General features: G+C 39.8%; 2 protein-coding genes across 3 annotated transcripts in view; both read left to right on the forward strand.

Annotated features, from left to right (window-relative positions):
• The first annotated feature begins 907 nt into the window (after positions 1–907).
• Positions 908–1,918, forward strand: LOC131401073 (olfactory receptor 11A1-like). The gene has a single exon (XM_058536034.1). The coding sequence runs from the start codon at positions 908–910 to the stop codon at positions 1,916–1,918; it is 1,011 nt and encodes a 336-aa protein (XP_058392017.1).
• An 8,495-nt stretch (positions 1,919–10,413) lies between these two features.
• Positions 10,414–26,415, forward strand: part of CD53 (CD53 molecule) — a 29,031-nt gene continuing 13,029 nt past the window's right edge. The window contains exons 1-2 of one of the 2 annotated variants that reach the window (XM_058538758.1): positions 10,414–10,527; positions 15,240–15,338. The gene's annotated coding sequence lies outside the window, so the exon portion shown is untranslated. The remainder of the gene's footprint in view (positions 10,528–15,239; positions 15,339–26,415) is intronic. The other variant, XM_058538757.1, reaches the window with a different exon arrangement.

Below are 26,415 nucleotides of genomic sequence, written 5' to 3' on the forward strand. Positions count from 1 at the left end.
ACCAAGATGGAATTTAGGAGGAGATTTCCTTATCTCGCTCAAAAGAACCTGAGGCTATCTTATACTCAGTTGGTTGCACACAGTGCCTTAGGCCACCTGGTTTCAAGTTTTCTTTTCCCATTTGCTATAGCCTTAAATAAAAGCTTTTTAATGGCCTGATTTTACCTATTTAAAATTGTAAGAGAAAGCACTCTCCTGCCTCTGAGTTACGCCAACATGGGTACTGATCTCAGAATCGGAGAATCTCAAACCTCACACTCACATGGTTTTCTCTTGTTACTACCACGAAAACCAAAACGGAAATAAGAAACTTGCCTCTCAACTCACTAAGAAGTGGAAAGGAGAGGAATACACAACAGCTATGATAGGGGCCATTTCTCTAAAAATGAACAGTGCTTGAGGTGGGAGAGGGGGTTCTTTGTCCTGGATCCTTGATTCGATAGATCCTCTATGAGAGCTCAAAAACACTCTAGAATGTGTGTTCACCTTCATTTTGGATCTGCTTCATTTCTTTCCATAACTCCCCAGGCTACCGTAATACATTCAGGATGGGGCATAGAACACTTGATTCTTCCCTTTCTTTTTTCCTTGTCCTTCCTCCCCCTCCTCTTCCTCTTTCCTCTGTTTCCTGCTTTCCCTGAGGACTGACATTGCTCTTGATGAAGTGGAGATATAGAGAGGAGAAGAAGGGGAATGGAAGTGCTCACAAGTTCTTATCGCAAATTCTTTTCTTTTCCACTTCAGGCTTTGAAAAAGAAAAGAAGATACTCCTCCACTCAAATAAAATACTTCCAAAAACCTAAGTGGGGAATGAAAATCATCCACTGTCAGCCCGTGCTCTATGTGTAAGCTAGAACTTTCTGCATTTTGCACGTTTTACCACTGGGGGTTGTAGGTAAGCCAAGGCATGGTGATCTCACCCTGGGAAAACCGGACAACCATAGTGGAATTTGTGCTTCGAGGATTCTCTTCCATCCGACAGCTAAATATTTTCCTCTTTATGATGTTTTTAGTTTTCTATATCTTAATTGTTTCTGGAAACATCTTCGTTATCCTGCTAGTTTTGTTCAGCTATCACCTCCACACCCCCATGTACTTCTTCCTAGTGAATTTGTCCTTTCTGGAGATCTGGTATACCTCCAACATTGTCCCCAAGATGTTGCTGATTATCATAGCTGGACAGAAGACTATCTCTGTAGCTGGGTGCTTGGCACAATTCTACTTTTTTGGATCCCTGGCTGCAACAGAGTGCCTCTTGCTGGCTGTGATGTCCTATGACCGATACCTGGCCATCTGCCAACCTCTCCAGTATCCCATCCTCATGACTGGCCCCCTCTGCTTTAGGCTAGCTGCCAGCTCTTGGCTCTGCTGCTTCTTCCTCACAGCAATCACCATAGTCCTGCTATCTAGACTAACCTTCTGTGGACCCAGTGAAATTGACCACTTCTTTTGTGACTTCACCCCTCTGGTCCACCTCTCCTGCATGGACACCTCACTGACCAAGAACATCGCCTATGCCACCTCTTCTGCAGTGACTGTGGTCCCATTTCTCCTCATCACAGCCTCCTACTCCTGCATTCTTGTTGCTATCGTAAGAATTCCTTCTGGCACGGGCCGGCAAAAGGCCTTCTCCACCTGCTCCTCTCACCTCACCATGGTCACGGTATTTTATGGGACATTGATTGGCACATACCTCGTGCCCTCAGCCAACTCATCCCAACTCTTGCACAAAGGGTTCTCTCTGCTCTACACCATCCTGACGCCCATGTTCAACCCCATCATCTACAGCTTGAGAAACAAAGACATCCACGAAGCCCTAAAGAATTGCTTGAGTAAGAAGCCAGGTTTCCTCAGAGGAAGCAAAGAGGAAAAGAGCTGTATTTGTCCAAGTGATGGTGAACCGGTTTCAGAAATTTAGATTTTACATCAAGGCAACTGCCTAAACCAGGAGCTACCGAAGTCAGATGACCAGATGTCTCTGAGTATGGCTGTGGAGGCTGCTAAGTTCTGACAGCCTCAGATGAACTAGTGTCTCAGGAATGGTCTAAGCAGGTCAGATTCTGCTCCGTTATCTTCAGTAGACCTGGATCCTTGTGTAAAAGCTCACCTTCAAAATGAGCGGATGAGGCTGGTCACTCACTCATTAAAATATTCATTGAGACTCTACTGTGTTCAAGGCACTGTACTACATATAAGTGATAAAATTAACAAAAACAGACAGTCCCTGCCCTTACTGAAGTCACAGTCTACAGAGGGAATACAAACATTAATAAAATAACTAAAACTACATATATAAATATAAAATTACACTTGTGATTCACAGTTAAAAATAATAAGATAACCACCACACACCTATTAGAATGGCCAAAATCCAGAACAGTGATGACACCAAATGCTGGCAAGGATGCAGAGCAACAAGAACTCTCATCCATTGCTGGTAGGAATGCAAAATGGTACAGCTACTTTGGAAGATAGTTTGGAAGTTTCTTATAAAACTAAATATACGTTTACCACATGATTCAGCAGTTGCACTCCTTGATATTTACCCAAATGAGTTGAAAACGTGTTCACACAAAAAACTACACATGGATGTTTACGGCAGCTTTATTCATAATTGCCAAAACTTGGAAGCAACCAAGATATCCTTCAGTAGATGAGTGGAAAAATAAACTGTGGTACATCCAAGTAACAGAATATTATTCAGCACTAAAAAGAAATGACCTATCAAAATATGAAAGATATGGAGGGACCTTAAATGCATATTACTAAGTGAAAGAAGCCAATCTGAAAAGGCTACATACTGTATGATCTCAACTGTATGACATTCTGGAAAAGGCAAAACAATGGAGACAGTAAAAAGATCAGTGGTTGCCAGAGGTTTGGGTGGGGGGAGGGATGAATAGGCAGAGCACAGAGGATTTTAGGGCAGTGATACTATTCTGTATGATACTACAATGGTAGATATATGCCATTATAGATTTGTCAAAACCAATAGAACATACAACACGAAGAGTGAATTCCAATGTAAGTTATGGACTTTGGGTGATAATGATGTGTCAAGGTAGGTTCATTGATTATAACGAATATACCACTCTGGTGTGGGATATTGATAGTGGGGGAGACTGTGCAAGTGTTGGGGGCAGGGGATATATGAGAACTCTCAGTACTTTCCACTCAATGTTGGTGCCACCTCCTTCTGCCAGCCAATTGCCTGTACTCACTCTCCTTCCTGCTGGCACATGCTCTCCATGGTTAGAACATAGGGTGTGGTGGGCCTGTGTTTGTTCTTTGCTCTGTGCAACTCTAAAGAGCTGAGTTGACTTTAGAGTAGAAAAGCTGAAGTCAGCATTGCACACTCAGATGTGTTGCCTGCCTCCTTATCTTGCTCCTCCAATTATGCTCCCCCAGTGCTGAGGATGGGAACATCTCTTGCCTAAACTTTTCTCTTGAAGCTTTCTTCTTTTTTTGAGTTAAACAAAGAGATTATGTTTGCCGTTCATGGAAGTTACTCAAAACCCTGGCTGGGAAACAACACATATGAGACTGTTCTCAGTATCTGAAAACATTCTCAGGCTTTGCTTTATGAAGAGAGAATTGCCTCTTCTTGCTCCTCTTGTAAACTAGGCAAACATTGTGAGATTATCTTAGGGTACTCCTGGTGACAGTAAAAGTTGTCAGCTGACAATTATCTGCAGGTGGCTCACCTGCAGATAGCGTTATGTCAGCAGCAAGCGTTAATGTCAGATTAGCTCTGGGGGAAGCTGGATAGCTGGATATGAGAGCAGGCTTTTGTATCATGGGCAAGTGTTTAATTCGGGCTCTGCCACTTTCTAGCAGTGTGCTTTGGGCAAGTTACTGATCTTAGCCTTTCTCTAGTAAAGGAGGAAATGCTGTGTGTACCTCGCACTGCCACTAAGTGAGAACATGCAGAGTGTACTGTCTGACCCATAGGAAGAGCTCAGTAAACAGTTGCTCTTGTAACTCTTCTTCCAGGTTCCACTTTCTGCACCAAATCCTAGCCAAAATTACTATGTTGTAGGAATTCATTTTTGATACTATAAAGTAATATTCAGAATTTTTAAGGCCCAGAGAGAATGTATGGATTGCCTAGTCTATCTTCTTTCACAGAGAGAGAAGTGATCCCCTAAGGGATTAAGTGGACTTTCCCTCAGTAATTATAGAACAAAGACTAGAACCCAGAACTTCTGTTTCTGAGCGCTCTCTCCCCTATACCATACCATCCACCAACTCAGTGGCTTTTCTCCTTGCCCAGGAAGACATAGGAATTCCCCTCGTATATGCCAGAATTGCCTGTAGGATCACGGTTTTGTTATACTTGGGTAGGAGAGAGTGTAGTGTTATCACAGCACATGCCAGAGCCCTTGACATCCCCCGCCAGCCCCAAGACCCCCACTACACCTCCTACAAGTTTACAGCCTTGAATTGGGTAACAGAGCTTCAGAATATTTGTGGCTGGCACAATTGCTATCAGCTGGGGGGAACATTTCCCCACTATTCCTTCTGCAAGAAGCCACAACTCTCAGCCTCCCAAATGGGAAATGGAAGATGTTGGGTGTAGAACTGGCTTCCCATTGCCAGTGAGACATGGTCATGAAACAAGAAGCCTGGGGAGTCCCTTTCCAACTTAGTGAGGGCTGAAGGACTGGAGGAGCCACAGCTCTGGTCCCATAACTAAAAATAAACCCCAGCACTGGCAAGGGACTCCAGGATCTGACCACCTGGACCAGTGATTTTCTATCCTTCAAGTTGGGAAAAGGTGCCTAAGAAGCCACCAGAGTGGGGAAGAGGGTGAGTGGTCTCTGAGCCTCACCCCTGTGCTCCCTGAGCAGTTCTGCTTTTATCTATTTTATTTATTGCTGTTCCATTTAAAACTTCATTTGAATAAAGACTTTTGCTGCTATATACGTAAATACACACATACACACACATACAATTTCCTTTCATTATAGCTTCCCTTATTTTTTCTGCTGAAAAAATATACAAAAACACGGAGGTCATGTTTGGATAAATTTATGCCCAGTGAGGTCAAGGACGGTTGGTGTGCCCTGACTGAGAGGGAAACAAGGAGAGGGTATTTAGAGAAGGCCACAGCTTCTAGGATGACAAGCTTCTGTAGATGATTTTGTATGTCGCAGTTATTGCACTGTCTTTTTTAAGCCTCTGAATCTCTGTAACTGGCTTCTCTTCTAAAGTTGAGTCTCAAGGCAACATTTGCCAATGAATTTTCTGGGCTTATCAAGGATGCCTGTCCTTGTGGGGCACTGGATACTCCCGGTTAGCATGGCCATACTCTGCCATATCTATTCTTTGAGGCTCAGAAATGAGTTGGCCTACAAAAGGAGCTTTTGTCATCCACAGACTTAGACACCTTCTGAGGAGAAGTGAAGGGAATGCTACATAATGACTGATAAGTTTCTGCTTCTTGTCCCAGAGCTGTGCTGTCCTTTGCTGATGGATAGGAGGGGAGATAGACGTACAGACAAATCTGAATGGTGTTCAGGAAAAGAGGACATAGCCACTCCTGCCATCACAGGCAGTAGCTGTGTTTGCAGAGAGACCTGTTACCCTGCTGTTTCTGAGCTCAGGCGGAAGGGCAAGAAAGTCCATCTAGTCTGGGCTACGTGTCGTACAATCTTGGTGTCTTCTCACTGGTCCACACCCACTTGAGCTGAAAGAAGATGGGACCTTAATAAGACACAGTCACAACTTTCATGTAAAAATCAAGAGTCTGAAGCACAAGGGGACCACTCCATTGGGGGACAACAAGGGGATCCCCAGATCCTCCTGGGGTCTGACTATTCCCATAACCACTGAATGAGCTGAGGGTTGTGATATTGCTTAGTTCCTATCTAGCTGAGAGACCTGGGGCAAGTCTCTTAAGCGCTTTAGGTCTCAGGCTCTGAATCTAAAAAATCTGGAAGATTGGCTAGGTGTTTTCTAAGAAATATACTGTACTGAGAATAGTAACTAACATTCATATTGTACTTTGAACTTTATAAAGCTTTTCCACATAGTTTCTCATTTGGTCCTCATTTAGCTATAAAGTAGAAATTATCCCCACAGTACAGATGAAGAAACTATGACTCAAAGATGTTAAATGACTTCCTCAAAGTATCTCTGTGAATGTCTTCTGGTTTCCAACCCTCTGTTATTTCCATTATATTGTGCTCCTAGCTCTAAGTTTCCATAATTCAATGTTTCTCTTCTGGATGTGTGCTATACACTAAATATTTATGTCTCCCAAATTCGTATGTTGAAACCTAATCCCCAGTGTGATGTATCAGTGGGTGGGGCCTTTTAGAGATAATTAGGTCATGAGGATGGAGCCCTCATGAATGAGATTATTACCCTTATAAAAGAGACCCCAGAGAGCTCCCTAGACCCCTTCCACTATGTGAAGACACAGAGAGAAGATGCTGTCTGTGAACCAGGAAGTGGCTTCTCACCAAGCACTGAATCTGCTGGTGCCTTGATGTAGAACTTCCCAGCTTTCAGAACTGTGAGAAATAAATTTCCACTGTGTATAAACTACCCAGTCTATAGTATTTTTGTTACAGCAGCTGAATGGACTAAGACAGTATTTTTTTTTTATTACAGCTATAATAACCAACAATGATACTGCCTTGCCTTTGGGACTTAATCCAATGTGATGTGGATTGGCAAACTTGCCTTCACGCAGCCTCTCACTGGCAATATCATCCCAGATGCCATCCACCAAACAGTTTGGCACTTTTTAACATAATGTCTGTAATAGATTATAGCTACTTGATTTAGGCCCTGGGAATGATATGGGCTCTAGACAATATATATCCAATTTCTGAAACCCAGATTTTTAATTTGTTTCTCAATATTAATGGTTTTTTGAAACCCCAGAAATATCCAAATGATATGAAGCCAAATGTTAGAATTTTAAGCACTCATATTTATTTCTAAGATACAACCTATAATGACATTCAAATTGCATGAAGAATTTTCTATTTAAGAATGATGTCCTGTTGTACTCTCTTCAAAACTCTAACTTGAAGCAAAATCCAAGGTGGTACTAGTTACTTTAACCTCTGATTTGAGAGATTAAATTTAATTTACCCAAACATCTATGCCTTCTGAACTCTAATATTTTTGCATATTTGAGTAGCTTGCTGAAAAAAGCTTGGGAATTCTATGTGTATTTTTCTTGTATTTCAGTAGTGACTATTTCCCAATAACAGAAACAGACTCACTCCCATAGAAGGCCTAAAAAGCAAACGGCCTAAATTGGGACCCAATGATGTTTTCATGTGTGTTTTGTCCATTCAGGATGCATTTTGGCAGGTAATATTGCATGATCTTGGAGCATCAATAATTTGTATTCCCACTCCTTGTCTGGCCAACTTTAAGTCTCCTAAACTCCCACGTTCCATTATCACCTATGATGCTTCATCTATATACCATGCAGGGAAAACCAAAACATGAGAGTCTGAGCTTCTGCTAAATCTCTTTTCTAATTTAGTTTTTTTCAAAGTTTTTGAGTATTCTTCTAGATTATTCAACAACTTAGGCTGCCCTGACATTGTCTTATTCTCCATTTGTTTTGGTTCTTGTCCCTCCAAATGGATTGTAAACATAGTGGTCAGAAACAGCATTAGCTCTCAATAAAATCTTGAAGGTTTGGGGCTAAGTGAACATATAATTCTTTACTTTTCCTTGATTCCCATAGGCAGCTCTGGTTGTCAAGCACTAGGACCAGCCCTTCCCAGTGGCATGATGGAGAAGAGTACATCAAAGGAAAAGTTTTCTCCATTAAAATGATCATCCATTTCTGCTGTGAGCAATTCTTATCTTGAGATATTATTCCTGATATTCCTAAGATCCCCTGTCTAGTAACCACTTCTCCCCCCATAGATGTTCACTCTGCTTATCCCTCTTTCTCCTACTCTCTCTCCTCTTCCCAAATCTCCAGTTCCCATAACTTTCAAGCCTCACACTACCTGAAGCTATTTAAATGTTTATAGAGCACTTCTTATATGCCAGACACGATCACTCAACGTACTCAGAGCAACACAGAACCTACCTACAGAGTTTTGAGTCTATAGGGAAGACAGATAATTATAAAAACATGAATGATAGAGGGATACCTGTAGGCAACGGGAGCACGTAGCAGGAGTATCTGGTCCTGTTTGGAGGGCTTCCTGGAGGAACTAAGATGTAGAGAATATGTAGAAACTAGTCAGGTGAAGAGATGAGAGGATATTCCAGAGACAGCAGGGAGAGAGACAGAGAGAGAGAGAGAGAAGACTAGATTGATTTGTTCAAGCAACTTAAAGGAATTCGGTTCAATGTAGCAGAGACCATGGTGGTGGGGATGGGGAAGGGGTAGCAAGCTGAGAGTGTTGGGAGTTAATCGGAGCTGCTTAAAACCTATGGGAAGCCACTGAAGAGTTTTAAGCTGGGAAGTGACACGATTAAATTTGCATTTTAGAAGGCTCTCCTCTCTGGGGCTGAGTGAAAAAACCTCCAAGCTGATCATGAAGGAGGCTGGAATCCAGTAACCCAGGTGAGAGATAAGAATTAGAGTTGGACAGAAGTGGCCTGATTTGAGACATATTTAGGCAAAGGTATGATTTATAGGACTTTGTGGTTGATAATATATGGTGGTATGGGAGAGAGAGTAGTCTAAGAGGATGCCTGGTTTCTGACTTGGGCAACTGGGAGGTTCGTCAGGCCTTTCCCTGATATGGTAAACACCGGGGAGGAGCAGGCCTGAGTGGGAGGCTTCCAAGTTTACTAAACTGAATTTTGGATACTGGATTTAAGGTGCAGATGTGGAGCTCAAATGAGAGATCAAGTGGTACATACAGATTTATGAATCTTTGGCACAAGAGCGATAGTAATTGAAGCCATCAGGATGCGCGAGATAACAGAAGATGTGAGTCAAGCGAGAAGTCTTTCCTCAGCTCCTCCACTTCAGGGGACTGTCAGCATAACAGCAGCTCCAAGTGAGGGGAAATGATTCCTCAGACTGATGCCAGCAGATAAGAGGAGAGTTCATAACAGTATTTCCTAAGATGCAGTTATGGTGAAAAATTGTTCCCAGAGAAAAACCATGCACATATACACACACATTGTTCCATGATCAAATATGTTTGGGAAAATCCGCCTACGTACTGTGTACTCTCCACTCAGAGAATATTAAGGATGGACAAACTCTATAATAAGAATCTTTTTCTTCTTTCTTTAACTCAGCTTTCCCCATGAGTCAGCCCTGGTCAGAGTTATTCCAGAATCTGAATGTCTCAAGGTGAAGGAGGAGAGAGCACCAGCTTTCCCAGAGCATGCCTAAGACAAGCACTGGGGAGAGTATCCATCTCTTCATTTATCAGATGAAAATATTGTGGCTCAGTGATTGGTTCCACATTTTATAGCTGGCTAGGAATACACTGGGGTTATCAGCTAGTCCTTTGACCCTTTCAATCTAAGAAAATCCCAATAGATACAGCAGAGTGAAAAATAGAAACATATTTTTCAAAATCTACTGCTTACAGTATTTCTAAAATAGCATTCTCTATCATCTTGAATTTGAGTCCCAGCTCTGGTACTTCTTAGTTGTATAATCTTGGGCAAATTATCTGACCTCTTTGAGCCTCTGTTTTATCATCTGTAAATGGGGGATATAAGAGTAACTATCTAGTAGGATTATTATTAGATGTTATTATTAATAAACTGAAGCTGAAAGGTAGACATTTGCTCAGTATCTCACATCTAACAGAGATAAAGCTGGGACTGAAACCCATATCTTTGGGCTCTAAGTCTGGGGCTCCCTCTGCTAACCAAATCATTCTACCAGTGTCGCTTGGATTGTGCCTTGCGGTTTGCCCTTGACAATATCCTTACATTCGGACAGTCCAGCTTCTGAGACACAGAAGTCTGAAGATAGTGGCCTAATCAAACTGGAGACAGGAGATCTTCCAGAAGGCAGCTGAAGGGAATGTAGGGAGAAAATGGAGTGGCTTAAGAGACATTCCTAAGTTTCAATTCTAGAAAACTTTTTAAAATATTGAATGGGAAACTCGGGCGGTAGGGCCAGGTATACGTATTTTTGAACAGATCCAGGTAATTCTGAGGTGCCACCTTGATTGAGAAGCACTATCCTTTCCTGAACAAAAGTCAATGCCAAAATCACCCCAGAACCCACCAGGGCTCACAGATTAGCCCCTGAACCAACTGGTTTTTGAATGTTCCTCTGTTTCATAGAAACCAGTTTAGGTATTTGGGTGGGTCGTGGGAGTAAGCTTCTAAAAAACCACAGGGGAAAGATTGTAACTGAGGCTACAGAGGGCGGGCGCAGCCTAACTTCCTCCCTTTCCTTTTCTGGGCTTTCTGTCGTCACAGTGTGATCACATTTATTCCTCTTTCATTTCTCCTTTTACACAAATAGCCCTGGACATCCGTGTTACCAGCCTTGTCGCAGCCACCTCAAGAGTAATCACCAATTCTGCCTAAGGGACTGAGGAGACGTGCCTGTAAAAGGTAAGACTGGTGACATTTTTAATCTGTTTGAGAGCAAAGACCTGAGTGATATTATGTGGGATAGAGTATCTTCTTAGGAATCTCCATAGACTCCTCTCTAGTAACCCTGAAAGCTCCTGCAACTTCTGTTTCATGAATATTTAGTGCAGGAAGTAAAAAGATCAGTAAGATCCTAGTAACCCTCAACAGGCAATCAGGCCAGAAAGACTTGTAACTAATCAGGTTCCCATTACAGTATCTGATATCTCTTTGGGTCAGGGCATTCATGTGCTTACATTGCTTCAGAACTTGAATTTCTGTGTATGGTCATTTCTGATGCCTGGAGTTTTCTATGGGAGATGAAGTTGGGGAGATTTCCTACATGTTCCGGTCTTTAGAAGATGGGTCTTGTGATTTTAAAGTGAGGAGAGAACCAATAGCCAGAACCATTTAGAAAGGCAGCTGAGAGATACAGGTCTTTTTCGTTTGAGAAATTTTCAAAAGTTAGTGACTCTCACTGTGTTTCCTCACAGCCACTAAATATAAGGATAACTACAAATCACAACTTGACTCTCAGCTGGGGCTCAGAGTCCCAGCTCAGGACATGCCCAGTACCTGTATTTTGAGAGGTAAAAACTAGATACCTCTAAGAGGTGCTTAGATTGATTGTTTTCAAAGGGCAGGAAGAGCATTGTGGTCCTCAGGGTTCCCTCAAATAAACTTATCCTTGGTGTACAAAACATGAATATTGATAAATATAATATGACATGCACCAAGCAACAAAACTTCATATTACAAAGATTTCTAATTCATGTCACATAACTAACGATTGAGGTCTCATGGACTCAGAAGGTGATAGCCAAGCTTTTGTCCTGGCTTTCTGTGACCACCATAGTTATTGGAGATCAGGTCACCACAGGAAACTCTAGATCAGAGCTTTCTTTTTCCAAGACCTCCAAGAATCTCAGCTGATTATGCCCTGAAGGGGAGAGGAAAGTACCCTAGGACCACACTCACCTACCTAACAATGAGGGATGGGAATGCACCGCAGGGATCTATGTTCCCAAAACACCTCAGGGGCTATTAAGCCTTGAATTTAAAAATAAAGACTAGACTTTTTAATGAATTAATTTAATGATCAGGTGTTAAGCGCCTCCTGGGGCCAGGCACTGTGCTTTGGAAAATACTAGTGGGGCAGGAGAGTGGCAAGGTAGAAGGATATTTGTCCATCAAATAGCCCTGCCCTTAAGGAACTCCCATGGGAGATAAGAGGCATTGGATATATATGCAAATGATTTGGAAGAGAGCTGAGCAAAAGCAGAATCTTAGCTGCTGGCTGAACAAATAAGTTTTGCTTTCTCAATCTCCACCAGAGTCTGCACTGTTTTGAAATTGCGGTTGAACTGGAGCTGAAGCATGATTTCCTGTGATGTTTCCTGTGTGGGCCAGTTAAGAGTATTTAGCATTTAAATGATAGGATTAGGTAGCTTTATACCCACAGGGAAGGATTCAAAGCCCATCCCTTCACAGCTTCCACCGCCTTAGTGATCTCACCTTTGGTAACTGACGAGAGGCACAAACTGGAAAGGTCCAACCCTGTTGGTCTTTAGTTTCTTATGTCCTCAGGTTGACCTCTGACTGTCCAGAGGGCTTCAGACTCCGAACCTGAGGCCTGTTCCTCTTTCTCACTCCCACCCCGAAGCATACTAGGGGCTAGGCATTGTGCTAAGTGCTGGAGACACAAGGATAACTGATGTGGCTATCAATCTCAAAGTGTTTGTGGAGTCTAACATGGAGGACAGACACAGCAATACACAAATATAAGACAATGTGATCTTTTCTATAACAGAGGAAGAGTGTTCACAAAATGTTGGAGGAGTTTAGGAGTGTGCCAAAGACTCCCTGAGAGATGAGGTGACTGCTTGGCTTCATTTTCAAAGAGGTGTGAGTTTGCTAAGGAGACTGTAAACAATGGCATTCCAGACAGGGCGCCAGTATATGCAAACTCAAAGAAGCGTGAACCCCCAGGTGTGTTAGAAATAAGAGTAAGCAAGTGAGACTGAAGTATAACAAGCCGTGGTTGCGGGACCAGAAGTGGAAATCCCTTTTTCCTACTTGGCTCTAGAACCCCAGCACCTGAAAGTGGATGGCGAGATCACTAACCAGGCAGGTCCTAGGCCTAGCCCTGGACGGGGCTACACCTGAGACATCCACATGACAGAATTGATGGGATGTGACCTGAAATGAGGGTGAAGAGGCCTCAACCTACATTTTCCCCTGGATTAGATTGAAGGGTGGAGCTTTCTGCAAGATTACAGCCATTTTCTCTCAGCTTCTGTTCCAGGAAATGCTGTGTTGGTTTAGTTGCAGTGGTGTTGTTTGTATTCCTACACTAGTCAGCCAACAGCACTTCCTGTGCTAAGTGAACATTCAATGTATGCAAGTCACCCTGGGCCCAGAGACTGGGCACCTGCCCTCAGGAAGCTCCAGGACCCAGCTGCCACTGCAGGTGCAGAGAGCTGAAGCAAAGAAACACAGAGAAACCAAACAGCTGTGCAGAGCAGGCCTCTGGGGTGGCTGTGGGGGCAGAGAAGGAGAGGATTACCGCTGGAGGTTGGGTGGTCAGTTTGGAAAGGATGTCTGTAAGTAGGCTCTGGGAAATAGGAAGATAATGCATTTCCAAAGCCAGTGGGTTGAGCCCTTAGAGTGGAAGCCAGGGATCTCTGTGTTGGGATATAGAGGCAAACCCTCGACTTATTTCCCATTTCACTAGCACACGGTAGAGTTCCTACCCAAGCAGTAGCATTGATACATTATAGCTACGGCCAAGAATTGTTGCAAAAGAAACGATACCACAAGGATACATTTCTATAATCATTCAAAATAAGAGCACTATATTCCAAGTGATAGAATGTTTTTCCTTAAAGGGAACTTAAAGATTATTTAGGTTCAAATAAAGTGTCCAACTCACAGGGAGAGCCCAATAAATATTAGCTATTATGACATTCTAATAGGATTATTTTTCAGGTAAGGTGACTTATCCAAAGTCATAAAATTACTTAACTGGTTGTTGAGAATGTTTCCTGATTCTCTACGGAAGCTCTTTCCTCCCCACTAGACTCAACCCCCTTTTCTTACAGACATCTTATTAAATAAGCAGACTTCTTATTAAATAGACTGTGTTCTTTGTTGGTATAAAGAAACTTCCAGTGCATTTTAACATAAGCAAACATAAAAATATAACTTAATTATAAATCCAATTGATCTGAAATCAATATGCTAGCAAATCATATGTTTGTCACACTTTTGTTTGACGTTTTATATTTTGGAAGAACTAGATTGAAGAATAGGGGTGAGAAATGATTTTGATACTTAACATCTTTTAAAATTTGTTCAAGTAATTTTGAACTCATGGCTTAATATTTACTCTGTATCAGGAACAAATAGAAGCATTAAAGGATTACCCCATGGTTTGTTCTTCTAAAATTAGCTATTGTAGAATCTCAGTATTTACACTATCAGAGACTTGAGTTGTAATAATTTCGAGATTAGAATCCCTTAGATCATTTACTCATGTTCAACTCTTTTTCTTTTTTCTTTTACTTCTTATTTGAACAAAAATTCAGACTTACAGAAAAGTTGCAAACATAGGACCAAGAATTTCTGAATCCCCTTCACCCAGATTTCCCAAATATTAACATTTTACCACATTCTCTTTATCCTTCTCTGGCTTTCTCCTTTGAGAGTAATTGCTGACATGATATCCTTTCCTCTAAGTGCTTCAGTGTGTATTTTCTACAAACAAAAAAATTCTCTCACATTACCATGTTACAAAGATCAAAATCAGGAAATTAGCACTGGTACAATACTATTAACACTATACATTTGATTCAGATTCCACCAATTGCCCTATTAGTATTCTTTATAGCAAAAGAAAATCTCTGATCATACATTGCTTTTAATTGTCATGTCTCTTTAGTCTCCTTTTGTCTAGTTGGGAGCAGTTCCTGAGTCTTTGTGTTTCACGACATTGGTATTTTTGAAGAGTACAGGCGAGTTATTTTCTAAAAGGTCCCTCTATTTGTGCTTGTCTGATGTTTTCTCATGACCAGATTCAGGTTATTCAAATTTTTGATAGGAATACCACAGAAGTGGCTTTCATTATCCCATAGAGAGCCTTGTTCACACTGGGCATAGCTTGCCTTCATGCACTATGGAGAGAGGCCTCTCAGACAGGGACCCTCAGCCGCCAAGTTCTACATAGCTTTAGGGTAAGGACAGAGAACCTCTAGTCTACTGACTTGGCAATGGCGATAACTGTTTTATGTAACTGTTTCTGATTTAGAGAGTGGCCTTGTTATAAAGGTTCCTGTCTCAGCTCAGCTACTGGTAGCATCTATAATTATTCTGTTGAGCTATTATCTTGCTAAGCTTCCAAACAGAAGGAAATGAGCCTCCAAGAGCACCTGGATTTGCTTTTTCTCATTTTTTGTCTCTTCTTGGCTTCTTTCTTCTGTCTCTCTTCTACAAATCATCAATTTCTCTCCCCTGAGAGCAGCCTTGAAATTAAAAAATTTTCACCAGACTACAATTTCAAGGAGGAATAAGATAACAGACACATCTCTTTGACAAAGTGACAGAGAGATGAGAGGAAACTAATACTTATAAGTTGATGGTTTTGTTTTGTTTTTTGTTACTTTCACCTCTCCCCTTACAACTGCTCCCTCGAAAAGACATACATACATAGCCCCATCCCTTCTCAGCCACTGCTCATAGGGGTTCAAACTGGAAGACAGAAGGAGTCCTCCTGGAGGCTCATCACACTGCAGCAAGTGAGTTGAGTTGGGAAGTGGGAGGCACAAAACTGGAGCCTGGGACAGTGGAAGGGGCGTGGGCTCTGGAGGCTGAAAGACGTTGGCCTGTGCCCTGTCTTTGCTGATTATTAGCTGGGTGATCTTGTGCCAGTTACGGAGGCCGTCTGGGTCTTAGACTTCTTGTTTGCAAAGTGGGGCTATTGACACCTAAATTTCAGGGCTGATATGAGGATTATAAATAAGATATGTTTATGAAGAACTTGGCATTTTGCAGGGTTCAGTGAACTCTACCATCTACCTAAATTTATTTTGGCCAGCGTGCCTTAATTTGAGGACCTTCTTGGAGAACAGAATTTCTTTCCTATTCAGAAAAAACTTTCATTAATCAAGGCCCTAACATTCTTCACTGATGAACTAAAGACCTCCACAGGCTCTGTGTAGGAAGGGGTAGGAAGCCAATGACTACCTTGCTGAATACCATGCTTTTCTGTGTAAGTTGGTAAGTAGATCTGTACATAGAGAAATCTATGTGGAGAAATGTCTAGAAGATGTTCACCAAAAATGTGAATGGTGGTTGTCTCTGGGAGGTGGGGTTTCAGAAGATTTTATGCTTTCTTCTTTGTACTTTATTTTTTGTTTTGTTTTGGTGAGGAAGATTAGCCCTGGGCTAACGTCTGTTGCCAATCCTCCTCTTTTTGCTAAGGAAGATCGGCCCTGGGCTAACATCTGTGCCCATTTTCCTCTATTTTATATGTGGGGATGCCTGCCACAGCATGGCTTGATAAGCCATGTGTAGGTCCACGAGGGGGATCCAAACCTGTGAACCCTGGGCCGCAGAGGTGGAGTGTGTAAACTCAACCACTATGCCACCGGGCCAGCCCCTGTATTTTTTTTACAAAAGGTACACAAATATTTTTTAAAAGATATTTACAAAAAGTGAAACAAGTGAAGGATTATTAAAGGCCTTCTAGCCCCTAATGTATTTTATTCCTAAAAATCTAGCAGGAAGCTCAGGGTCGCCCTTAGGAATGGACTGGTAGGAAATCTTTGAACTTGATCCTTTCTTTTTTTTTCTGAGGAGGACTAGGCCCTGAGCTAACATCTGATGCCAATCCTCCGCTTTTTTCTTGAGGAAGATTGGCCCTGAGCTAACATCCATGCCTATCTTCCTCTACTTTATATGGGACACCACCACAGCATGGCTTAACAAGCGGTGCGTCGGTGCACGCCCGGGGTCGGAGACTGTGAACCCCGGGCCGCCGAAGTGGAGCGCGTGCACTTAACCACTTGCTCCGTGGGGCCAGCCCCTGAACTTGATCTCTTAGTCAGCACAGTAGTTCATCCTTATCCAGGGTTTCGCTTTCTATAGTTTCAGCTACATGCGGTCAACCACAATCTGAGAATATTAAATGGAAAATTCCAGAAATAAACAATTCATAAGTTTTAAATTGCGCATCTTTCTGAGTAGCATGATGAAATTGTGTGCAGTCCTGCTCCCTCCCACTCAGGATGAGTCATCCCTTTGTCCAGCCAATCCACACTGTATATACTACCGACTGGTTAGTCACTTAGTAGCTATCTTGGTTATCAGATCAACTTTCGCTTGTGTTTAAGTAACCCTTATTTTACTTAATAATGGCCCCAAAGCACAAAATCAGTGAAACTGGCAATTCAGATATGCCAAAGAGAAGCCATAAAGTGCTTCCTTTAAGTGAAAAGGTGAAAGTTGACAAAAAGCAAAGGAAAAACATCATATGCTGAAGTGACTAAGATCTAGGGTAACTTTTATTACAGGGTATTGTTATAATTGTTCTGTTTTATTATTGGTTATTGTTGTTAATCTTTTACTGTGTCTAGTTTATAAATTAAACTTTATCGTAGATATGTACGTATATATAGGAAAAAACAAAGTATGTTTAGAGTTTGTTACTATCCATGGTTTCAGGCATCCACTGAGGGTCTTGGAACATATTTTCTGCAGATAAGAGGGGACAACTGTATTTACTGAACCAGGTACTCTGGTATTGAGCCATCCAGGAAATATTATCTCATTTAACACTCAGAATAACCTATGAAGTACATATTAATATGACCATTTTAAAGAGGAAGAAATTGTGAGTTAGAAAGTTTAAGCAAGTTGCCTGAGGTCACACTTCTGGTGGGTAGCACCAGCCAGAATTCAAAACTAGACCTGTCTGATTCCATTACTGGTGTTTATCAAACTGTGTTCCATGGAACACTACGTTCTCTGAGGACTTAAGTAATTTTCAATATCAGAATAGGTTTGTAGTTACATAAGTAGACTTTTCTCTTAGAGATCCACAATATACATTAGCAAAAAACAAGTTTCTCGGAAGTCATTCATTAAAAAAACTGTTCATTGTTTTGTACTTTATTTTTATTTAATCCCGTTTACTTCCAAAATTATTTGACTGTGAATTCCTCTGGCTCTCTATTGTTGTTTGTTTGCTTGTTTTTGTTTGAGGAACACTTATTAACATCTCATAAATATAATAGTCTGTGTAACACCAAAGCTGTCTTGCTGTGGTTCCAGATTGGTCTCTAAGATTGGATCAGATAAGTAAGGCTTGAGATTGAAAACTGATAGTTTCTTGAAGCTTCTGTCCAAATTTAGCCACTTCTAAACTTGATTAAATTGAAGACTAGATTAGACGGTGCTGCAAATGTGGGTCAAAGAAAACAGAGGGATTGAACTAGAAATCCACAGAGTTTACAAGCCCAAGCTCTTTGCCTAGAGGAAACTAAAGGGTGAACTTCATCCCTGGCCTCCACTTTGGGCCGTGGGAGGTAGCCACAGCTAAGTGCAGTTCATCATGGAGGTTTCCTGGAAGCTGACGTCAGGGACTTTCTTTACAGAGCCATGAATCATAGGGCTGGGAGTGGCAGACTTCGACTATGGAGGGGTGTCAGTTCTCTCAGACCGTGGGTAGAAGAGGTGGGGGCTCAAAAACTGGCCAATCACAGTGAAGAAAGGGAAGGGGAAACAGAGTGGCATTCTCTCTGAGTTTATATGAAGACTGGGGCCATCATTGCATGTGGTAAAAGTAGTGATAATCTTCACCAAACGGGCAGCTTTTCTCCTTCAATTTGGTGTGAGTCTGAGTAAAGGGAAAAGCAGAGAAGGAGAAAGTAGAGATTCTTCTTCCTGTCTGTGAAGGAAGGAATCAGGGGCATATTCGCAGGTTTGTGGGCACCTCATTAGTTGGTGTTCTGTGGACAATTAGATTAAAAGGGCCTGAAGCAGCTGTCACAGAATCCCAGGATATTCGGGCTGAGGTGACTCTGGGAGGCATCTGGCCCAGTATCCTTCTGTCTAAGATATCTACCCATGTCCAACAGATTAGTTTATTCAGAGAATGAATCTCAAGCCCAAGGCTCCTGACTCTGCAACGTCATGTTCATTCCACTACACTGATTATTTCGAGTTAACTAGCAAAGGTCCAGTCATGTGTTCAAACTTACATTTTTTTAGTGTAATTAGGTACTGTGCTAGGTCTCAAGCATTCAAAGATTAATAAACTAGCTCCTACCCTCAAGAAGCTCAGATCCTTGTGAAGGGAAGGATAATTATAAAACAAAGTGGTTAATATAATAACAGAGATGCAGAGGTATTACAGGCACTCCCTGGGGGGAGTGAGGATTGGGTGTAAAGAATTAAACACCATCACAGAAGGCCTCCAGGAAAAAGTGACACTTGAGCTGAGTCTCAGGATGATTAGTAGCTAACCAAATTAAGGGCTCAGAGGGAGGGAAAGGGGCAAATTCCTGCAAAGAACCCCATGAGCAATGGTAAGGAAGGAGGCATTAAGACAAGTATTCAATATTGCTTGCTAGATTTTAACGTATAAGACAGGTAATGTTGTATTCAACACTCCCAGAAGATTATTTGTGGCCTTTTGTAATTTCTTTCCCCTGACCTTCCCTGCTCTCCCTCCATTTATCCCCTCCCCCTACTTCCCCCTGCCCGCGCCCCCAGGCAATCATCGATCTGCTTTGTTGTTATAGTTTTCATTTTGTAAAATTTTATATAACTGGAATCATACAGTAAAACTTTTTTCTTTTTTTCATCTAGCTTCTTTCACTCACCATAATTATTTTGAGATTCATCTATGCTGTAGTGTGTATCATTCCTTTTTATTCCTGAGTAGTATACCATTACTAGTTATACCACAGTTTATTTATCCATTCACCTGTTGATGAACATTGGGGTTGTTTACAGTTTTGGGTTATTACAAATAAAGCTTCTATGAACATTCCTACAAACCTTTCTTTATATGGACATATGCTTTCATTTCTCTTGGATAAATACCTGGGTGTGGAATACCTGGATCATATGATAAGTGTATGTTAACTTTTTCTGAAACTGGAAAACTGTTTTTCAAAGTGAATATACCATTTTACATTCTCACCAACAGTGTGTGAGAGCTCCACTTCCACCACATCCTCATCAACCCTTGGTATGATCAGTTTTTCAAAGGTTTAGCCATTTTAGGAGTTGAGTAGTGGTCTCTCATTGTTTTTTTTTTTAAAGGGAAAGACATCAATTTTTTTTTTTTTGAGGAAGACTGGCCCTGTGCTAACATCTGTTGCCAATCTTCTTCTTTTTCTTTTTTCTCCCCAAAGCCCCAGCACATAGTTGTGCATCATAGTTGTAGAGCTGTAGTTCTTCTATGTGGGACACTGCCTCAGCATGGCTCGATGAGCGGTGCAAAGGTCCGTGCCCAGGATCCGAACTGGTGAACATCGGGCTGCCAAAGTGGAAGGTGTGAACTTAACCACTATACCACGGGGCCGGCCCCCTCATTGTTTTAATTTACATTTCCCTAATGGCTAATGAAGTAGAGTACTTTTTCATGTCCTTATTTGCTGTCCATGTACCTGCTTTGGTGAAGTATTTGTTCAATTTTTTTGCCCATTTTTAAGTGACATTGTTTGTTTTCTTCCCACTGAGATTTGAGAGTTCTTTTTGTACTCTAGATATAAGCCCTTTATCTCACATGTGATTTGAAAATATTGTCTCCTCTTGTGGCTTGTCTTTTCATTTTCTTAACAGTGTCTTTTGAAGAGCTGAAGTTTTTTGTGTGTGTGTGAGGAGGATTAGCCCTGAGCTAACATCTGATGCCAATCCTCCTCTTTTTGCTGAGGAAGACTGGCCCTGGGCTAACATGCATGCCCAGCTTCCTCTACTTTATATGGGACGCCGCCACAGCATGGCTTGACAAGCAATTCATTGGGGCGCGCCCAGGAGCCGAACCTGCAAACCCCTGGTCACCGAAGCAGAGCGAGGGCACTCAACCTCTATGCCACCGGCCGAAGAGCTGAAGTTTTTAATTTTAAAAAAGTCCAATTTATCAATTCCTGTATGGACCGTGTTTTTGGTGTCTTATCTGAGAATTCTTTGCCAAACCAAGGTGGTAAATATTTTCTCCTAAGAGCTTTAGGTTTAACGTTTAGGTCTATGATCAGTTTTTTAGTTGTGTTTTTGATATAGTGAGAGACACAGATCCAAGTTAATTTTCCTTTTTGTGTATTGACATCCAATTGTTTCAGCATCATGTTGAAACATGATGAAACATTCTCTATTCTATTGACTTTACATCTTTGTTGAAAGTCAGTTGTCCATATATATCTGGTCTCTCTATTCTGTTCCATTGATCCGTTTATCTTAATGCCAATACTACCTTTGATCTTTTTGTTTATCTTAATGCCAATACTACACTATCTTGATTGTTGTAGCTTTATAGAAAGTAATGAAATCAGGTAGTGTTTGTGCTCCAACTTTGTTCTTTATCAAATTTGTTTTTGCTCTTCTAAGACCTTTGCATTCCCAAATGAATTTTGGAATCAATTTGCCAATGTCTACAAAGAAGTCTGTCGTGATATTGATTGGGATTACGATGAATCTATATATAAATTTGGAAAGAACTGACATCTAAACAGTATTGTCTCCCAGCCCATATACATGGTATAGCTCTCCACTTATTTACATCTTTTTAAATTTCTCTCAGCCATGTTTGGTTTTTTTTGTTATTTGTTTTTTTTTTAGTTTCGGTATATGGGCCTTTCACATCTTTTGTCAGATTTATCCCTAAGTATGTCATATTTTAATGCCATTGTAAATGTATTTAAAAATGGATTTCTGATTATTTGTGGCTAACGTATAGAAATACTATTGATTTTCATATACTGAATCTTGTATCCAGCAATCTTGCTACACTCATTTGTTAGTTTGTTAATAGACTTTTTTGCAGATTTCTTTAGAATTTCTACAAAGACCATCATGTCATCTATGAGTAACGTCAGTTTTACTTTTTCCTTTCCAACTTGGATGCCATTCTTTTCATGCTTTATTCCACTGGCTAGAAACTCCAGTATAAAAGCTAAATAGAATTGGTAAGAGTGGACAACCTTGTCTTCTTCCTAATACAAGGAAAGACATTAGGTCTTTTACCATTAAGTATGATGTTAATTCTAGCTTTTTCATAGACACTCTTTGTAAGGTTAGGTGCCTTTCTATTCCTATTTTGCTGAGAGTTTTTATCAGAAATAGATGTTGAATTTTGTCAAATGTGTTTTCTGCATCTATTGAGATGATCATTTTTTTTAATCCATTAATGTCGTTAATTAAATAGATTTTTCAAATGTTAAAATAACCTTGCATTCCTGTAATTAACCCCAGTTAATTGAAATTTCTTGTCCTTTTTCTATATCGTTACATTTTGTTTATTAAAATTTTGTTTATAATTTTCATATTATATTCATGAGTAATATTGGTCTGTGGTTATACCTCTAGTAACGTCTTTCTCTGTTTTCAGTGTCTGGTGGCTCTGGTATCAAAGGATGAGTTGGGAAGTTTACATTGCTTTTCTATTTTCTGCAAGAGTTTGTATATGTTTAGTGTTTGTTAGTTCTTCCTTACATGTTTAGCAAAAATCATCAGTAAGGCATCTGGGTCAGGCATTTTCTCTACGGGAAGCTTTTTATTCACTTATTTTATTTTTAAAATTTATATATTTTTCCAGTTTTATTGAAATATAATTGACAACGTGGTATTAGTTTAAGGTATACAACATAATGATATATATATCACATTTTCTTTATCCATTCATCTGTCAGTGGACACTTAGGCTGTTTCCATGTCTTGGCTATTGTAAATAATGCTACAATGAATATGGGGGTGCAGATATCTCTTTGAGATAGTGATTTCATTTCCTTCAGATATTTAGTTGAGTCCTTTCTCTTTTTTTCTCGGTAAATCTAGATAAAGGTTTGTCTATTTTATCTTTTATAAAAATCAGATCTTATTTTCATTGATCTTTTCTATTGTCTTTTTAGTTTCTATTTCATTTATTTCCACTCTGATTTTTATTTCCTTCCTGCTACTCACTTTGGACTTAGTTTGTTCTTCTTTTTCTAGTTACTTGAGGTGTAAAGTTAGGTTGTTTATTTGAGATATTCCTCTTTACTTAATGAAAGCCTTTATTGCTATAAAGTTCCTTCTTAGAACTGCTTTTGCTACATCCCAAAAGTTTTGGTATATTTCCATTTTTATTTGTCTCAAGGTATTTTTAGATTTCTCCTCTGACCCGTTTGTTGTTCAGGAGCATGTTGTTTAATCTCCACATATTTTTGAATTTTCCAGTTTTCTTCTTTTAATTGATTTTTAGTTTCTTACTCTTGTGGTCAGAAAAGATGCTTGATATTATTTCAATCTTCTTAAATTTATTAAGACTTGTTTTGTGGTCTAACATATAATCTTTCCTGGAGAATGTTCCATATGCACTTGAGAAGAATGTGTATTGTGCTGCTGTTGGATGAAATGTTCTGTAAATGTTAAGTCTATCTAGTCTAACATGTAATTTATGTCCAATAGTTCCATGCTGATTTTCTGTCTGGATGATCTACACACTGTTGAAAGTGGTGTGTTGAAGTCCCCTATACTATTATTGTATTCCTATTTCTCCCTTCAGGTCTGTTAAGATATGCTTTATATGTTTATGTGCTCCTATGTTGCATACATAAATATTTACGAATGTTATATCTTCCTGTTGAATTGACCCCTTTATCATTATATAATGATCTTCTTTGTCTCTTATTACAGTCTTGGCTTATTGTCTATTTTGTTTGATATAAATATAGTTACCCATGCTTTCTTAGGTTTCCATTTAAATGGAATATCTTTTTCCATCCCTTCACTTTCAGTCTGTGTGTGTCCTTAAAGCTGAAATGAGCCTCTTCTAGGCAGCATATATTTGGGTCTTGTTATTTTATCCATTAGGCCATTCTATGTCTTTTAATTTAGAATTTTATGGGAAGTATTTTTTAACTCCAAATTCAGTTTCCTTTTTTTTTATTTGATACAATACTATTCAGATTATTTCTTTCTTCTGGAGTGAGGTTAGGTAATTTGCATCTTTTAAGGAATTTATCCGTTTCATCTAAGTTGTTGAATTTATTGGCAAGAAGTTGTTCATCATATTCAATTATTATCATTTTGATATCTGTAGAATCTAGTGTTGTTACTTCTCATTTCTAATGTTGATAATTTTTGTCCTCTCTATTTTTTAAATTGATTATCTGGGTAGAAGTTTATTAATTTTATTGATCTTCTAAAAGAATCAGCTTCTGACTTCATTAATTTTCTTGATTGTTTTTCTGATCTTTATTTATTGATTTTATCTCTTATCTTCATTATTTTCTTTCTTCTATGTATTTTGGATTTAATTTGCTCTCCTTTTTCTAGTTCCTCAAGATGGAAGCTGAAGTCATTTATTTGAGACCATTCTTCTTTCTAATATCGAGATTTTGTGTTATATTGGGCATTAGGATTTCAACATGTGAATTTCGGGGGGCCACAAACATTCAGACCATACCAGTTTTCCTTTTCCTCTTTTTTTCTGGCTTTTCCCCCCCAGTTAATGCAGTATTTTTTATTTTTATCTCCTTTGCTGGCTTATTAGTCATAATTCTTTGTTTTGTTATTATAGTCATTGCCTTATGGATTATAGCAAACATCTTTAACTCATCATAGTCTATCTTCAAGTGATATTACCATTTCACATATAAGAACCTTTCAATAGTACACTTCCATTTCTCCTTTCCCAGCCTCTATGTTATTGTCATCATAAATTTTACTTTTGCATTTGTTATTAACCACACACAACATTGTTATTATTTTTGCTTAAACAGCCCAGTATCTTTTAAAGTTATTTATTCATTTATTTATTTTCTTTTTTTTTTTTTTGCTGAGGAAGATTAGCCCTGAGCTGACATCCATTGCCAATCTTCCTTGTTTTTGTTTTTGTTTGCTTGAGGAAGATTAGCATTGAGCTAACATCCGTGCCAACCTTCCTCTACTTTATACGTGGGTCACTGCCACAGCATGGCTGACAAGTGGTGTAGGCCTGTGCCTGGGATCCAAACTTGTGAACTCGGGCTGTCAAAGCAGAATGCACCAAACTTAACCACTGTGCAGTGGGGCCAGCCATAAAGTTATTTAAATAACAAGAAAAATCATATATATCTATCCATATAGTTACTAATTCTAGTGCTCTTCATTTGTTTGTGTAGTTCTGTATTTCCATCTGTTCTCATTTTTCTTCTGCCTCGAGGATTTCCTTTAATATTTCTTTTTTTTTTTTTTGTGAGGAAGATCAGCCCTGAGCTAACATCCGTTGCCAATCATCCTCTTTTTGCTGAGGAAGATTGGCTCTGGGCTAACATCCATGCCCCTCTTCCTCTACATTATATGGGTTGCCGCCACAGCACGGCTTGACAAGCGATGCGTTGGTGTGTGCTCAGGATCTGAACCTGCAAACCCCTGGCTGCCAAAGCAGAGAGCGTGCACTTAACTGCTGCACCACCGGGCTGGCCACCCTTTAACATTTCTTATAGTATCAATCTACTGGTGAGGAATTCTTTCAGCTTTTGTATGTCTGAAAGTATTTTTTTCTTAGTTTTTGAAATATATATTTACTGGGTATAGAATTCTAGGTTGACAACATTTTTTCTTTTAGCACTTTAAGCATGCTGCTCCAGTGTCTTCTGGCTTGCTGGTTTCCCAATGAGAAGTCTGATCTTATCTTTATATTTGTTCTTGTGTACCTAAGATTTTTTTTCTTTAGCTGTTGTGAGATTTTCTTTTTATCTCTGGTTTTGAGTAATTTCATTATAAAGTGTCTTAATGTAGTTTTCTTCCTTTTTCTTCTGCTCATTGTTCATTGAGCTTCTTAGATCTGGGGGTGTATTTTTAAAATCAGATATAGGATTTTTTCATCTGTTATTTCTTTAGATATCTTTTCTCTTCACCCCATCTCTCCTATCTTTTGAGGAGATTACGTATATGTTAAGCCACTTGAAATTCTCAACTCCTGAGCTCTATTCATTTAAAAAATTTTTATTTTCTGTGTTTCTTTTGAGATACTTTCTCTTGCTGTCTTCAAAAAGTTCATTAGTCTTTTCTTCTGCAATGTCTAATCTTCCATTAATCAATCCAGTGGTTTTTTGCCTCATACACTATAGTTTTCATCTTTAAAAGTTTGATTCATCTTTTTTTAAAATATTTTCCATGTCTCTACTTAATTTTTTGAAGACATAATATCTGGTTTAATATCTTAAACCAGATACTGGTTTACTAGTCTAACATCTGAGTAAGTTTTAATTGATGAATATATCTCAACATTATGGGTTATACTTTTCTGTTTCTTGCATGCCTGATATTTTGAGTGAATCCAGACATTGCAAATTTTACCTTGTTGAGTTCTGGATATATTTATATTCCTACAACTATTATTAAGCTTTGTTCTGGGATGCATTTAAGTTACCTGGAAAGTGTTTGATACTTTTGGGCCTTGCTTTTAAGATTTGTTAGGTGGATCTGGAGCAGTGTTCAGTCTAGAGCTATTTATTCCCCACTAAGTGAGGCAAGACCCTTCTGTGTAATCTATCCTGTGACTCTTGAGGTTTTCTTCTCTGGCTGGTACAAACAGGCACTAATGGCAGCTCTGTGTGATTGCCAGGCACTGTTCATATGATACTCTGTCTTGGGTAGTTTCTCCAAATGCATGTGTTAATC

This window comes from Diceros bicornis, chromosome 4 (assembly GCF_020826845.1).
Source record: "Diceros bicornis minor isolate mBicDic1 chromosome 4, mDicBic1.mat.cur, whole genome shotgun sequence".
Classification (NCBI taxonomy): Eukaryota; Metazoa; Chordata; class Mammalia; order Perissodactyla; family Rhinocerotidae; genus Diceros; species Diceros bicornis.